At 42.3% G+C, this 13,228-nt stretch overlaps 1 protein-coding gene across 8 annotated transcripts in view; it reads left to right on the top strand.

Annotated features, from left to right (window-relative positions):
- The window catches only part of sytl2a (synaptotagmin-like 2a), a 29,398-nt gene that overhangs the window by 2,656 nt on the left and 13,514 nt on the right, over nt 1-13,228 (top strand). For 4 of the 8 annotated variants that reach the window (XM_029251041.1, XM_018755255.2, XM_029251044.1 and 1 more), the window contains exons 2-6: nt 4,012-4,394; nt 6,320-6,471; nt 8,210-8,342; nt 11,078-11,147; nt 11,288-11,396. In XM_029251041.1, the coding sequence (XP_029106874.1) occupies nt 4,294-4,394; nt 6,320-6,471; nt 8,210-8,342; nt 11,078-11,147; nt 11,288-11,396 (565 nt within the window). In that variant the 5' untranslated portion in view covers nt 4,012-4,293. Of the gene's footprint in view, nt 1-621; nt 1,292-4,011; nt 4,395-6,319; nt 6,472-8,209; nt 8,343-11,077; nt 11,148-11,287; nt 11,397-12,394; nt 12,404-13,228 lie in introns of those variants that run through there. The other 4 variants (XM_029251043.1, XM_029251040.1, XM_029251042.1 and 1 more) reach the window with 4 other exon arrangements.

Genomic DNA, 13,228 nt, shown 5'->3' on the forward strand with positions numbered 1-13,228 from the left:
AGCCTAACCCAGCAACACAGGGCATAAGGCTGGAGGGGGAGGGGACACACCCAGGACAGGATGCCAGTTTGCTGCAAGGCACCCCAAGCGAGACTCAAACCCCAGACCCACCAGAGAGCAGGACCCAGTCCAACCCACTGTGCCACTGCACCCCCCTATTCAGAAAAACACTTTAGAACAAATTATTAATGCTCAAACTTGCTGAAGCCAAGTCATTGAGTGGTCTGACTGTTTATTCGTTTGATACATCCTTTATAGTGAGTTACTTAATTACCTCCTTATAAATAATTCAGCTCCTTTGTGGTGACATGTTCTTGTACACTCAACAGAATTTAAAGAGGGAAACCTTACATTACGTTTTAGTGACCTCATCAGTTGAATAAAAAAGCTTGTGTGATATGTCTATTTTACTAAGGGATGCTCAGACAATAACCGCTTACACGGTTTACACCGTTTACATGTGTCCGACAGAGAAAGGATGAGAATGTGGCCCTTCGCTATTCCAGCAGGCGCAGTACAGTCTTTCACAGGAATGCAGGCTTGCAAGGACATGCAAGGACCACAAAGACACTACAATGTACTCTTTTTTCCCTTGTGGACAAATATGTACATCTGCTGATAAAAATCATTTTCATTCCAGCTGACATGGATAATGGAAGTAATGGTCTCTCCAGGGAGCAATGAGCTTATCCGTACCGTCAATATGTTTCGAGTCGGGTTTTACGGTTCACAAACTTGCTTTAATAACCACAGCTGAAGCAGTTAAATACGGAGAGCATCTCTGGACGTAATCTCAGCAATCATTACTGACAATCTTTTTATAAATGCAGCTATTGTTCACAGCGTGTCCCTTTGGTTTGTACTTATTAGGTTATAAAATGTCTTGGAAGTGACCGTGTCATGTGAAGATTGTCAGTGTTTGTTTAAACATTGTGCCACACCACATGAAAAGCATACCACCACATAGTGGAGCGCTTTCACAGGCACTTCTGTTGTGCTTCATATCGCTCTGGACTAACAGGAACATGTGACAGGAAAGAGGGAGTCCAGATCACTTCTGTGGACAGGCTCCACACGAGAGTTGTAGCAGGAGAAACTCCAGACGGTGAACTTCTTCGCTTTGGGCTTTCTGACTTACTGACTGTAAGCATCACGACACCCAGACTAAGGGTTTGAGGAAACAGTTTGTGAGAAGGGACTCGGTCTGAGATTACTGAGCGGTGATCACAGAAGGTCTTGACTGACTTGGAAAGGAAATTACGAAAATAAGTTTGGTTACATGTCCACGCAGGTAAGCTACCGTCTGGCAACAAGACCGCTGGTACAGCTGACATGATACTGCAAATATTTGTGGTTCTTCTTAATCAAGAATGAAAAATTTCCAGTATTGCTTTAATAAACTTAATAGTGATTCTAGTTTCTTTAAATACTATTCTACAGTAATGAAATACATTATTTATACATAAATATAGTATCAGGATTTATTACTGTTATTGCTGTGAATTTATTACTGTTCTATTGTACTACATGATATACTTTTTAGAAGTTCTGCTTTATGGAATTCTTTCTTGACAGAGTCTCAATCTGAGCTTTAGCACCAGCAAGACAATGAAGGACTTGGACATGGGTGATGTGTTTTCATTTTGATCTTTTGTCATTCGAGATCTTTGATAATGGGCTTTACTTGCATTTGCGGTTGCATTAATTAATCTTTAATGGCAGAAAACTCTTGTTCAGCTTTCAGTCAGGCCAGCCACGGTGAGGAGCAAAGAGAACAATGTGAGATGATTTGTCCGGTGACTCAAAACATTTAATGTTACGACGGGTACTTTTTAATGTCTTAATATCCAGCAGAGATGGTTCTGATGCAGAAATCGCATGTTGTGTCACTTGTCACTTGTCCCGTTCTACCTTAGAACTGTGTAATGTCTGGGAGGTGATTCAGCTTGGTGTCATGGATCTGTTGCTGTGACATGTTCCTGCTGATTTAGTTTAAAGGAACACAAGACAGCTCTTGTATTATTGTGGTTTTCTTAAAGAAAAACAGACACACTGTTTCCATTGTACTGTTCACTGGCAGATGCCCTTGGCCAGAACAACCTAAATGACAAGCAATATATTATTAGCAATATGTTACAGTATTACCAGTGCTTCTACCGCTTTGTAAAGTAGAATGTTTCTACACTGGAGAAATTCGTGAAGACTAACATTCAGACCTAGTATTTTCTGGTCATAGGTTTGAGCTCCAGTAGTACCATGCTTTTTGCTAATGTAATTTAACTGTCTTTCAGATTCTTTTATAATGTACAGTTATAGTTCATATGATATTTGATATTGGATTTCAGGTGCAGCCGCATTTAAAACTCTGGATACCGCCGCTGGATATCAGTGAAACTTTATACTGAAGAAGGATATTGGAGCAAATGGGTGCTTTAAAAATGTTACAAGCTGGATGATAAAATGTTATCATACCTTTGTGATTAAATTAGATGGGGAAATGAGAGTTGCAAAGTGATCTAAAGAATAATATACCAGCTGTTGACTGCTGATGCTGATATAAACACATCCAGTTCTGGCATTTACCATATTTCAGGTATAATAAACAGTGTGGTTTTTATTGCTTGTGGGCAGCAATTTTAATAAGAACTGCTGTTTTCTTGAGCAAAGACAATCAGAAATGTTCACAGAGGCAGAAGAAATAGTGTTACACAGCTGCCTATGCTGAGAGTGATTCATTTTTTAATGTGAAAGCGCTGAACATCACACTTCATGGGAAATATCACTCGATTTGACATTGTAGAATAACCATTTGAATGTTGTGGGGATTTTTCCAGAAGTCGTATCCCACAGTATTTTGAGAAGTGGATTCCTGTTAAACAATATGGAATTCTCTCTGACAGCTACCTCATAGACTGGGCTATTATTTTAACACAGGTATCACAAAACTCTGGATTAAGAATTATATTTTGCAATAAACACTGTTGTCAGCATTATCGCCACAGCATTTTTATGCGCCCTGTTTTTGCCATGTCAGATCCAACCTTTTGAATTCTTAAGCTTGATGAATTTCCATCCCCACCAATAGTTTAACATTCTGAGGCATACAGAACACACAGACGCATATCATCTGAAACCACTTGTCCCTTGCGGGGTCACGGGGAGCCAGAGCCTAACCCGGCAACACAGGGTATAAGGCCAGAGAGGGAGGGGACACACCCAGGACAGGATGCCCGTTTGTTGCAAGGCACCCCAAGCAGGACTTGAATCCCAGGTCCACTGGAGAGGAGGACCCAGTCAAACCCACTGCACCACCATGCCCCCTGCATCTAGAACATTGAAACACATTTAACACATACTTGACAGATCTTAAAATAGCACAAAATTATTATTAAATCTCTTCCAAAGGCACAGTGTCCGTAATGAAATGTGTTCTTCTGAGATTGCTTTTATTCAAATGTGTATCATCGTAAAAGGGGGCATGGTGGCGCAATGGGTTGGACCACTGTCCTGCTCTCCGGTGAGTCTGGGGTTTGAGTCCCGCCTGGGGTGCCTTGTGATGGACTGGCGTCCCGTCCTGGGTGTGTCCCCTCCCCCTCCGGCCTTACGCCCTGTGTTACCGGGTTGGCTCCGGTTCCCCGTGACCCCCGTATGGGACAAGCGGTTCTGAAAATGTGTGTGTGTATGTATCATGGTATAAAGTCCATCTGAAAATGTACTGTTGTAGTGTCCCTGGATGGTACCTAATTTCACTTAACCATAATTCAATTGTGGAATAAAAGAAGCTTTTATTTGGGTCCAGTACTTTTTTTTTTCCAATCTTCAAGGTCCATATCCTCTGATAGTCAGCTGACAGTAGCGTGTTGCATGTCCAGTGTCACTGGCACGCATCCATGTCCCATGGGATCGCTGTCTCCCGTGGGATCCGTTTCGTGTGGTTTTATTGTCGCACCTCTATACGTGTCAAAAGCGTGCAATTAATTATGCCTTACACTGCTGTCCTGTATGTCACAGGTGCTGAGAACGGCTGCCAACTTTACTCTGGGCATACGGCTGAGAGGGATGTGACACAGTGATTGAAGCCAGGGGGGACGGGGAACAGTAGACACAGTAGACACAGGAGACAGCCAGAGACGCAACAACCTGCTTTGGGGGAAAACTTCTGATTTACAGTGAGTGCAGCTGAGAAATCTGAGAGCCCCAGAGCCCATTGCTGGCCTTGGTTGGACCGATAACCCTAAAGTTAATAACGCAGACTGCGAACGGGGACAGAAAGGTTCCACAGAACTGGTCACCATGATTGACCTAAGCTACCTGACCGAGCAGGAGCAGGAGATGATCAAGGCAGTGCTGAAGAGGGATGCAGCACTGAAGAGGGTCGAGGAGGAACGAGTCAAGTGAGTCATGAATGCCTCCCCGGCTTTCCCATATTTGATCTCATCTCGGCTGTTCACTCTATGCACTTGACACTTTATACCTGGAGCAGAAAGGAACTCTTCCCACAAAAAAAATGGAAAACATAAAGAATGAGGTGGTGTGAATGACAACTGCTTAATGTAGCAACACTTTCATTACTGTGCTTTGGATGCGGGTGTGTTAGGCAAACGTGTGTACATGCATGAGTGTGTCAGATCATGACTTGGCCAGAGGGTTCATTCCATGAAACAGGATTTCACAGTGCTGTTTGTCCAATTTAATCTCAGAATGACTTCAAACCTTAGCTGACTGCGGTTTCCTTAGTGGACTACAGTTTTCATTGTGTCCCCACACACAGTTGATTAATTCAGTTATTTGTTTGGGTGGAGACTGCTATCAGCTTCCTTTCTATGAAATGTAGGGGCAGCTGGGAGCATAGTGGTAAGAGCTGCTGCCTTTGGACCCAAAAGTGACACCTTCAAATTTCATCTTATATCCAGCAGTATTACTTCTTAGTAAAGTACTTACCCTAAATGGCTCCAGTAAAATGACCCAGCTGTATAAATGGGTAAATAATTGTAAGTAGCTTAACATTATAAGTCACTTTGGAGAGAAGAGTCAGCTAAATGAATAAAGGTAAATAAAAAGCAGCTGCTGTCTGGATAGGGACTCAATCAGCTAGTGATTTACTCCTGAAAAACTAGGTGAGGTGTCTTCTTCATCCTGTTTTCCAGGTGTGAATGTACTGATCTGTTCCACTCTTCAGGTAGCAGCAAAATCAGCAAACGCCTGCAGCTCTCACAACCCTCAAGCCATGATCTGACACCTTGGCGTACAGACCTAGAGTTATCACTCACGGTTTAGACGTGACATTACCTGCCTTTAAAAAGAAGGACGATTGCAGATTCTCAAATGATGATGTTTTTATAAATCCAATAATGCATCTCCACATGACCAGGGTCAATTTAGTCATAATTCACCCAAAGTTCACAATTTTAACTTGATTTGATATTGTGGTTTAGAAGTACTTTCTCGTTCCTCGCTATTGAGCAATCCGTACAGTGTCACATGATTGCATTAGTAGCTTCGAAAAGTGCTCCTATAGCAGCACTAATTTGTATAGAGATGTTCTCATGGAGCGTGTCTGGCAAACCTGTATTATTTAGCAGAAACGTTGTGTTTCAAATAAAAAAGTAATAAATCTGAATGTATTAGAACCTGTTATGGTGTGACATTGCTGAACTGAAAAAAAACCCAAGTTGCTATTCCGTTATATTTTCATGTTCACTGTTTTCCTGATTTTATTTGACCTTCAGTTTGTGGAGTTTTGTACCAAAGGTATTTAGCAGTGTTGTATAATTGGAAGGTTATGGAATGTTCTCCTTGGAAAATCTTAGTATGCCCATGAGTAGAAGAGCTAGGTCTAGTCTAGCCTAGTAACTGTGAGAAAAACCTAATCCTCATGCTAACCTTCACACTGTTTATGAGCGCATCTACTACAGCATTGCTAATTAAACCTAATTCACTGCATACTCCTCTACAGCAATTAGAGTATTGTTTCCAGAACTGGATTTGGTGTGGTCAACCATTCCATAGGTTTCTCACTTAAAGCTAATTGGAGAAATTAGTTTCACCACAATAAATATTAGGAATGCTGCTATTGGATTTACATCAAATAAGCACTTTATTGGGTTAGACATTAATCAAGTCAAGGATAGTAGGGCCTTCTGTGGTTAATATGGGGAGAAAAACAGAACACATTTTTCTGCAAGAGACTAATATGTGGTGTGAGTAAACACCCCCAATATGATCTCTGTGCTCACCTTGCGTATGAAAAAAATACCTTTACCTGTCGCTAGTCTCTCTTCCCTCACTCAGTCAGACCTTCATTTCCGTTCTTCTTCAGGAAGCTGCAGAGATCATTGCGTGACAGAAGCAAACTGAAGTACTTTACAGGAGAGTGGTTTTACGAGACCAAGTCACGCAGGCATCGGGACAGAATCCACGGTTCTGACATCATCAGGGCGTCCCTCAGCCAGAAGAAACCAATAACACTTTGTGAGTGTGTTTATCGCTTTCAAAGCAAACCCAGATGCTCCATATCCTGTTTACAAATTATATTTTTGATCCACTCTTGTATTAGAATTTTACTTTTTAGCAGTGCATGGACATTATTCTTGCATCTATGGATATATTATGCATCTACTTCCCACCAGGAGCAATTTCCCAGAGCCAAATGACAGGCTCTTTCTTTTCCCTCATCATTCTGTTGCTTTATTGGATATGAACACCAAACATTTCACTTTTTTGACATTTACATTTACATTTATTCAGATGCTTTTCTCCAAGGTGATGTTTTTTGAGATTTAAATTTTGCTTTGTATTACTCTTAAGTGCTGTCAATAGCTGTAGGAAGCAAAAACATCTTCTGAATGGATGTGTCATGTTATTGAAGCATATTGACTCACAGGTTAATACTGTTATTGATTGATAACAGGACATGGGAACTTCAGGTCTTAAGAGCCACAAATTCTTTTGGTTTTGTAATAATCATTCAAACAGCAATGAAACATGTCAAGAGGCAGTAGCGGTAATAATGGTTAGGTAATGTGAAAACGGTACTTGGATTTATAGCCTGAATCAGTCATGTAAAAATATGCAGCCGTATTCTGTAAATGCATAAATTTGTTTGCTGCACTGACTAAAAGCCTGTCAGGTTTGCCTGTTATGCAGAAGCTGACAGAATGAGGAGACTGAAGAATGAACATTTATTGCCTTTGAACTGTTTCATTTATTTCCATTTTGTGCTTTTTTTTGTATAATGATTTCTAACCTTTAGGCAAACCCCTTTAATTCTGGACTTGACCATGTTTATTTGGCATGCATCATTTTCGTTTGCACACAATAGACAAAGAGAATGACAACATTCCCTCTACATTCCTTAAAGTCACGAGAACAAAAAAATAACAAAGGACAAACATTCAACAAGTAAATCAGTACCCTCTGGGCAATAGATTTTGAAGGATTTCCAGAAAGAGTAAACCTTCTGAGAAAGCATAACATACTGCTAACCTAGATGAGCATGTCTCAGTAACTTCCTGAAGGAAACAGATCATGTGTATGTATGTGTGAATAGCATGTGATTAAAATGAGCATACGTGAAGTCTACAGTACAAGCTTCTGCTCCAGCAGCATAACTAGGGTAACCAGAAGACCACCGGGGGCTCAGTGTTGGAGAAAGAACCAGTGTGGTGTCTCTGATCATCTCCAGCCTCAATATCAGACCCAGAACCAGGGATGCAGACGCAGACCCCATCCACTCTCACTGGCAGACGGTCTGGAGACGGAACACAGACTCAAGCTTGCCATCACAAGTGTTTCCCTGTACCCTTGCCACATCATCAGTTTAGTCCTGATGTCCAGTTTAGTCACAAGTTGTTTTGTACTTTTCATGTCAGACTGATAGTTATTTAGAACTGTCTGTGTCTGATATCATTGGTTACTTTACAGTGTTTGTGTCTGACATCATTAGTTAGTACTGCTTGTCTGACATCACTGTGTAAAAGAGGTTGTGTTTCTCTGCTTGCTTTGTGGATTCCACTTCAAATGCCCCAGTTATTCTTCCCGTGGATCTCGCGCAGGTGTTTTCAGAAGCTCAGTTCCCAGCTCTTGCATTGCAAACATTCACATCCAGTGTTTGAGAGTTTTAGTTAAACTCTGCATCTGTGCGCAGTCACCCTGTATTTGTGACATTTACTGTGGCACTCTTACTGTGCTCTGGCCTATGTACCCCCAGTGGAGCTGACCCAGATGTGGGAGGAGAGACCCAGCTTTGTAAACAGCGGAAACAAAGAGGTCTTCGTCCCTGCAGAACTTTCTGGACTATTGGAGGAGCCAGCCGCCCAGCCCCTGGAGGCCAGGGAGCACAGGTGACCGTCCTATCTCACATTCCGTGCTCCGTTTTGCAGTCGTCAACAGGGTAGCAGGACAGTGCGGTTCTCGCAAAGTCACACAGCTCTGCTGCAGTCTGGGGTTTTAAATGTACTCTTCTCAGCTGGCTGTGACATTTGTCAGCATCTTTTACATCTTTTTTCTGTGTCATTATATTATGTCAATTATTACCGGAAAGGCAAAATGATAAAAATTTTTAGAAATTTGTATAAGACATAAAACACCTGTAATTTTTTCAAAATATTATATTACCATAACAATATATTATATTTGTACTGTTACAAAAGCGGGGGGCGCAGTGGGTTGGACCGGGTCCTGCTCTCCAGTGGGTCTGGGGTTCAAGTCCCGCTTGGGGTGCCTTGTGGCGGACTAGCGTCCCATCCTGGGTGTGTCCCCTCCCCCTCCGGCCTTATGCCCTGTGTTACCGGGTAGGCTCCGGTTCCCCACAACCCCGTCTGGGACAAGTGGTTCTGAAAATGTGTGTGTGTTACAAAAGCAATAAATATACACTGTGAATTCTATTATACTATTAAAATTTGTTACTTTTATATTATTACAATATAAAGAAACCTGTGTACAGTACAGGGGGGTGTGGTGGCACAGTGGGTTGGACCACAGTCCTGCTCTCTCGTGGGTCTTGGGTTCGAGTCCTGCTTGGGGTGCCTTGTGACGGACTGGCGTCCCGTCCTGGGTGTGTCCCCTCCCCCTCCGGCTTTACGTCCTGTGTTACCGGGTGGGCTCTGGTTCCCCGCGACCCCGTATGGGACAAGCGGTTCTAAAAATGTGTGTGTGTGTGTGTGTGTGTGTGTGTGTGTGTGTGTGTATACAGTACATTTTACACATGAGAATGTATCACTTAAAAGATTCCTTGTTATTAGATAGACTTGAAGTTATTTCCTTCTTATCTGGAAAAACACTTAGGCCTAAAAGGGCCCTTCCTGTTGGGACTAAGTCTCTCAGCACTTTTCAGCATATGCCCTTTTAAGGCCTGCAAATGCTGCATTCACCCATTACCTCAATTAACTGAAGGTCAACATAATTAAGATTATACAAGTGAGCTCACTTGGGCATTCGGTGTTGCTCTATATTTGGTTAAATCTCAGGGCCCAGTCCTGTGTTCATCAAGTAAAAAAAGGAAGTCTGCAAATTTTAAAAATGCACACTGACCTGGTTTATTACTGAGGTGCATATTGGGTGTCTCTGAAACGTCCACTTCTTTGGCGCTAAACATTTTGTGCATATTTTTCTTGCTTGAGCTGCATATGTTTCTGCTTCTGGCATAGGAGGGATTGTTTTTAAGGGGTCTAAATAGAGTTTTTTTTCCTGTAATAAAGTATTAAAATGCTGGCACTAACAGCCGTAACTACACACACACACACACGCATTTTCTGAACCGCTTGTTCCATATGGGGTCGCGGGGAACCGGAGCCTACCCGGCAACACAGGGCGGAAGGCCGGAGGGGGAGGGGACACACCCAGGACGAGACACCAGTACACCGCAAGGCACCCCAAGCAGGACTCGAACCCCAGACCCACCAGAGAGCAGGACCCGGTCCAACCCACTGCGCCACTGCGCCACCGCGCCCCCCAGCTGTAACTATATTTGTTAAATTGTTGTAAACACAATAAATATTTACAATTACATTACAATAGGGGGGTGTGGTGGCGTGGCAGGTTCAGATGGTGCCTGCTGTGTAGTGGGTCTGGGGTTTGAGCCCTGCTTGGGGCGCCTTGCGACGGGCTGGCATCTGGTCCGGGGTGTGTCCCCTCCCCCTTCGGCCCTGCACCCTGTGTTGCTGGGTTAGGCTCAGGACAAGCGGTTGTTGACGATGGATGGATGGATTACATTACAATATCAATATTTACATTGTTTTCAAGATTTAATTTAAAAAAAAGTATATATGTTAACAGTAAAAAAAAACAAGTGCATTTACAACTGTGAGTTCAGGCCTTGTAATACTGTAATACAGTTTTTCTAGAGACTTCAACACCAGTTTTTTTCACACACATTTGTGGTGAACACGTCTTTAATCCTCTATTTTGTTTTTTTCTGTAAACCATTGTCTAAATAATCCGACACATTCCAGCCTTGGAAGCTGTTTTTTCAGTCTGGACCACATTAGTGTCATAGCCACGTTGGGACCCCTCCAGCCGTCAGCAGAGAACTGTTCCTCGTGGGCTTGCACTAAGCTCCCTGAAGGCTGAGCTCTCCCACGCTCTTTCTTCCTTTGGTTGAATGAAATACTTTTCACTTGATGCACTTTATTTGGGCAATTAGCAGTTGCTTTTACCAACACACACCGATTTTCTTTATGTATAGGGTATATTTATTCTGTTTTTTTATAAAACATTTAGCATTAGTGGCTTGATTTTTTTTCACAGTTCATGATAATACAAACAGTTACTTAAACAGAAAACCTGAAGTTAAGTGATGAAGGCAACTTTTCAGCTGCTAACACATTACCGTGATTGTTCATTATACGGCAATGTTTTACGTAAAATTTCAGCACAGTTTTGTGTTTATATAAATCGCAGCTCCATCTTTTTTAAAAAAATGTGAAACTGACAAATGGAGAAATTATAAGTGGTCAAGGATAGACCGGTGATACCAGACAATTTCAGTGTCTCATCCATAAAAATAAAAAATCTGTTGAAAATGTACAAGATCACAATAAGCACGTAAAGACAGCTAACTTGGATGACAATGTTTCAGGGGGAGAAACAGACTGGTCTCAGAAGTGCAGCCAGAACAACAGAAGCCGGCAGTCCCAGTCACTGAAAAGGTTTGTCTGTCCAGACCACTGCAGTCCTATCCTTGATTTTTTGCATTCAAAAAATGTATATGAATAATATATTTTGATAAATTACACCAGTTCCTTCTTATGTGACACAGACCTATGTTTACATCTGTTTGTTACTGAAGCAGAGACACAACCCATTCAATGAGGCGCAGGTAGCACCCATGGCTGCGGTGCAGACAGACGGCCTATTAACCAACGGAGCAGTGCAGATGGTGCCGACGTCTGAGGGGGGTGAGTATCCATGCGGACTACCCCCCAGCTGTCATTCAACCAACCCTACAATGGTATCTTCATGAAAACCATCTTCCGATGGTCTGAGCTTGCTTTTGTAGAACCAGGCAGTATTCTGGCAGAACAGATAGTATGAGGAATGAAGAACAATTTTCAGGTTCTTAAGGGCTGATTTTGCACCAGTTTTCTCATACTGAAACTGCACTAGTCACATGACTGTTCACTATCATACAAGAGGAGCAATGCTATTGTTAAGGATAGACACATGTTCTAGGAGGTAGCAAAAATGTGTTCTGTTTTCAAAGAAAATCACAGACTGTATGTATGGGTTTATGTAAGTACTTAAGAAAATAAATAGTAGTTTATGTGATGGTCTTACTTAAAGTAAATTTATGACAGCTGCTGTAAAGTGGCATACTTTATATGCTATACTTTGCTTGGTCCATTGTTCCATTTCACTTTCTGTCCCACCAAGAGGAGAAACTCAACACCTGTTACTCATTTTCATGTCTGTTTCTTCAGTATGTTCAGTATGTGCTGCCAGAATTACCTTATTCGCAATTTGGTGTTTTGCTCTTTCACAAGGGGTTCCGAACGACACACAACTGACAGATAAATGTGTTGTATTTCAGTAGGTGTCATAGTTGCTGCATCTCTGCAACACTCTCTTTGACATGACCGGGTACAAACTCAGCTTTTTAAACTGATTAAATGTCATGACTGAATGTTTGGCCACTGTCCGGATTACAGTACTGTATTAGTGTGTGCAGGGATTAAATTACATTTATGTAACAGGCAAACATGTGCAGTGATATGGAATGTTGGGAAAGCTGTTTGTTCCCATTGCAGCCACGTGATGTGATTTGCCAATGTCCAAACACCGTGAAATTGTCTAAGCAATTTAAATCTCACTAATAATTCAGTCCTTAGGGCCTCATTTGGGGAACTGAATATGTAATCTTTGTAAATCAACGGACAGCCTGAAAATATTTTCCTTGCAAAGAAAAGTAAGTCTGATTAACAGATCCCAATGAAACGTCTTGCATTTGACTCTTTGGCTTTTGGTCTTCTCAATGCCTGGAATATCCCTTTTTAGCATTTTAAAACGCAGTTTGCATGAGCAAAGCATGCATGATCACTTTTGCTGTTTGAAGCACGCATGACCCCATGCTCTCACACTGGTCTGCCAGATTGTTGACAGAATGAGACAGGAAGACAAGCATATCTTTTAGTGAACCTCGATTGCACCTGTATCACAGTGCAATATATTTTATGGATAGATTTTTATAAAGCAAATCCTTAAGCAATTAATTCAGAATCTTTGCTTTTTATGAGCAGTTTGAAATCACAGCTACCTAGTCTTTTGTGGCCTTTTTCAGTTCTTTGAATTACCTATTGGAATACTCATGCAACAGCCATGGGATGTCTTAGTCCTTAATTTGTTTTGTCCTCTTAATGGTTTTTCCCCAGCTGAATGCTGTTCTTATTTATTTCAGCAAATATGTTTTCATGATGGGGGTGTGGTGGCGCAGTGGGTTGGACCACAGTCCTGCTCTCCGGTGGGTCTGGGTTCGAGTCCCGCTTGGGGTGCCTTGTGACGGACTGGCGTCCCGTCCTGGGTGTGTCCCCTCCCCCTCCAGCCTTACGGCCTGAGTTGCCAGGTTAGGCTCCGGTTCCCCGTGACCCCGTAAGGGACAAGCGGTTCTGAAAATGTGTGTGTGTGTGTGTGTTTTCATGATGGGGGTGTGGTGGCGCAGTGGGTTGGACCACAGTCCTGCTCTCCGGTGGGTCTGGGTTCGAGTCCCGCTTGGGGTGCCTTGTGACGGACTGGC

The sequence above is a fragment of the Scleropages formosus genome, chromosome 4 (assembly GCF_900964775.1).
Source record: "Scleropages formosus chromosome 4, fSclFor1.1, whole genome shotgun sequence".
NCBI lineage: Eukaryota > Metazoa > Chordata > Actinopteri > Osteoglossiformes > Osteoglossidae > Scleropages > Scleropages formosus.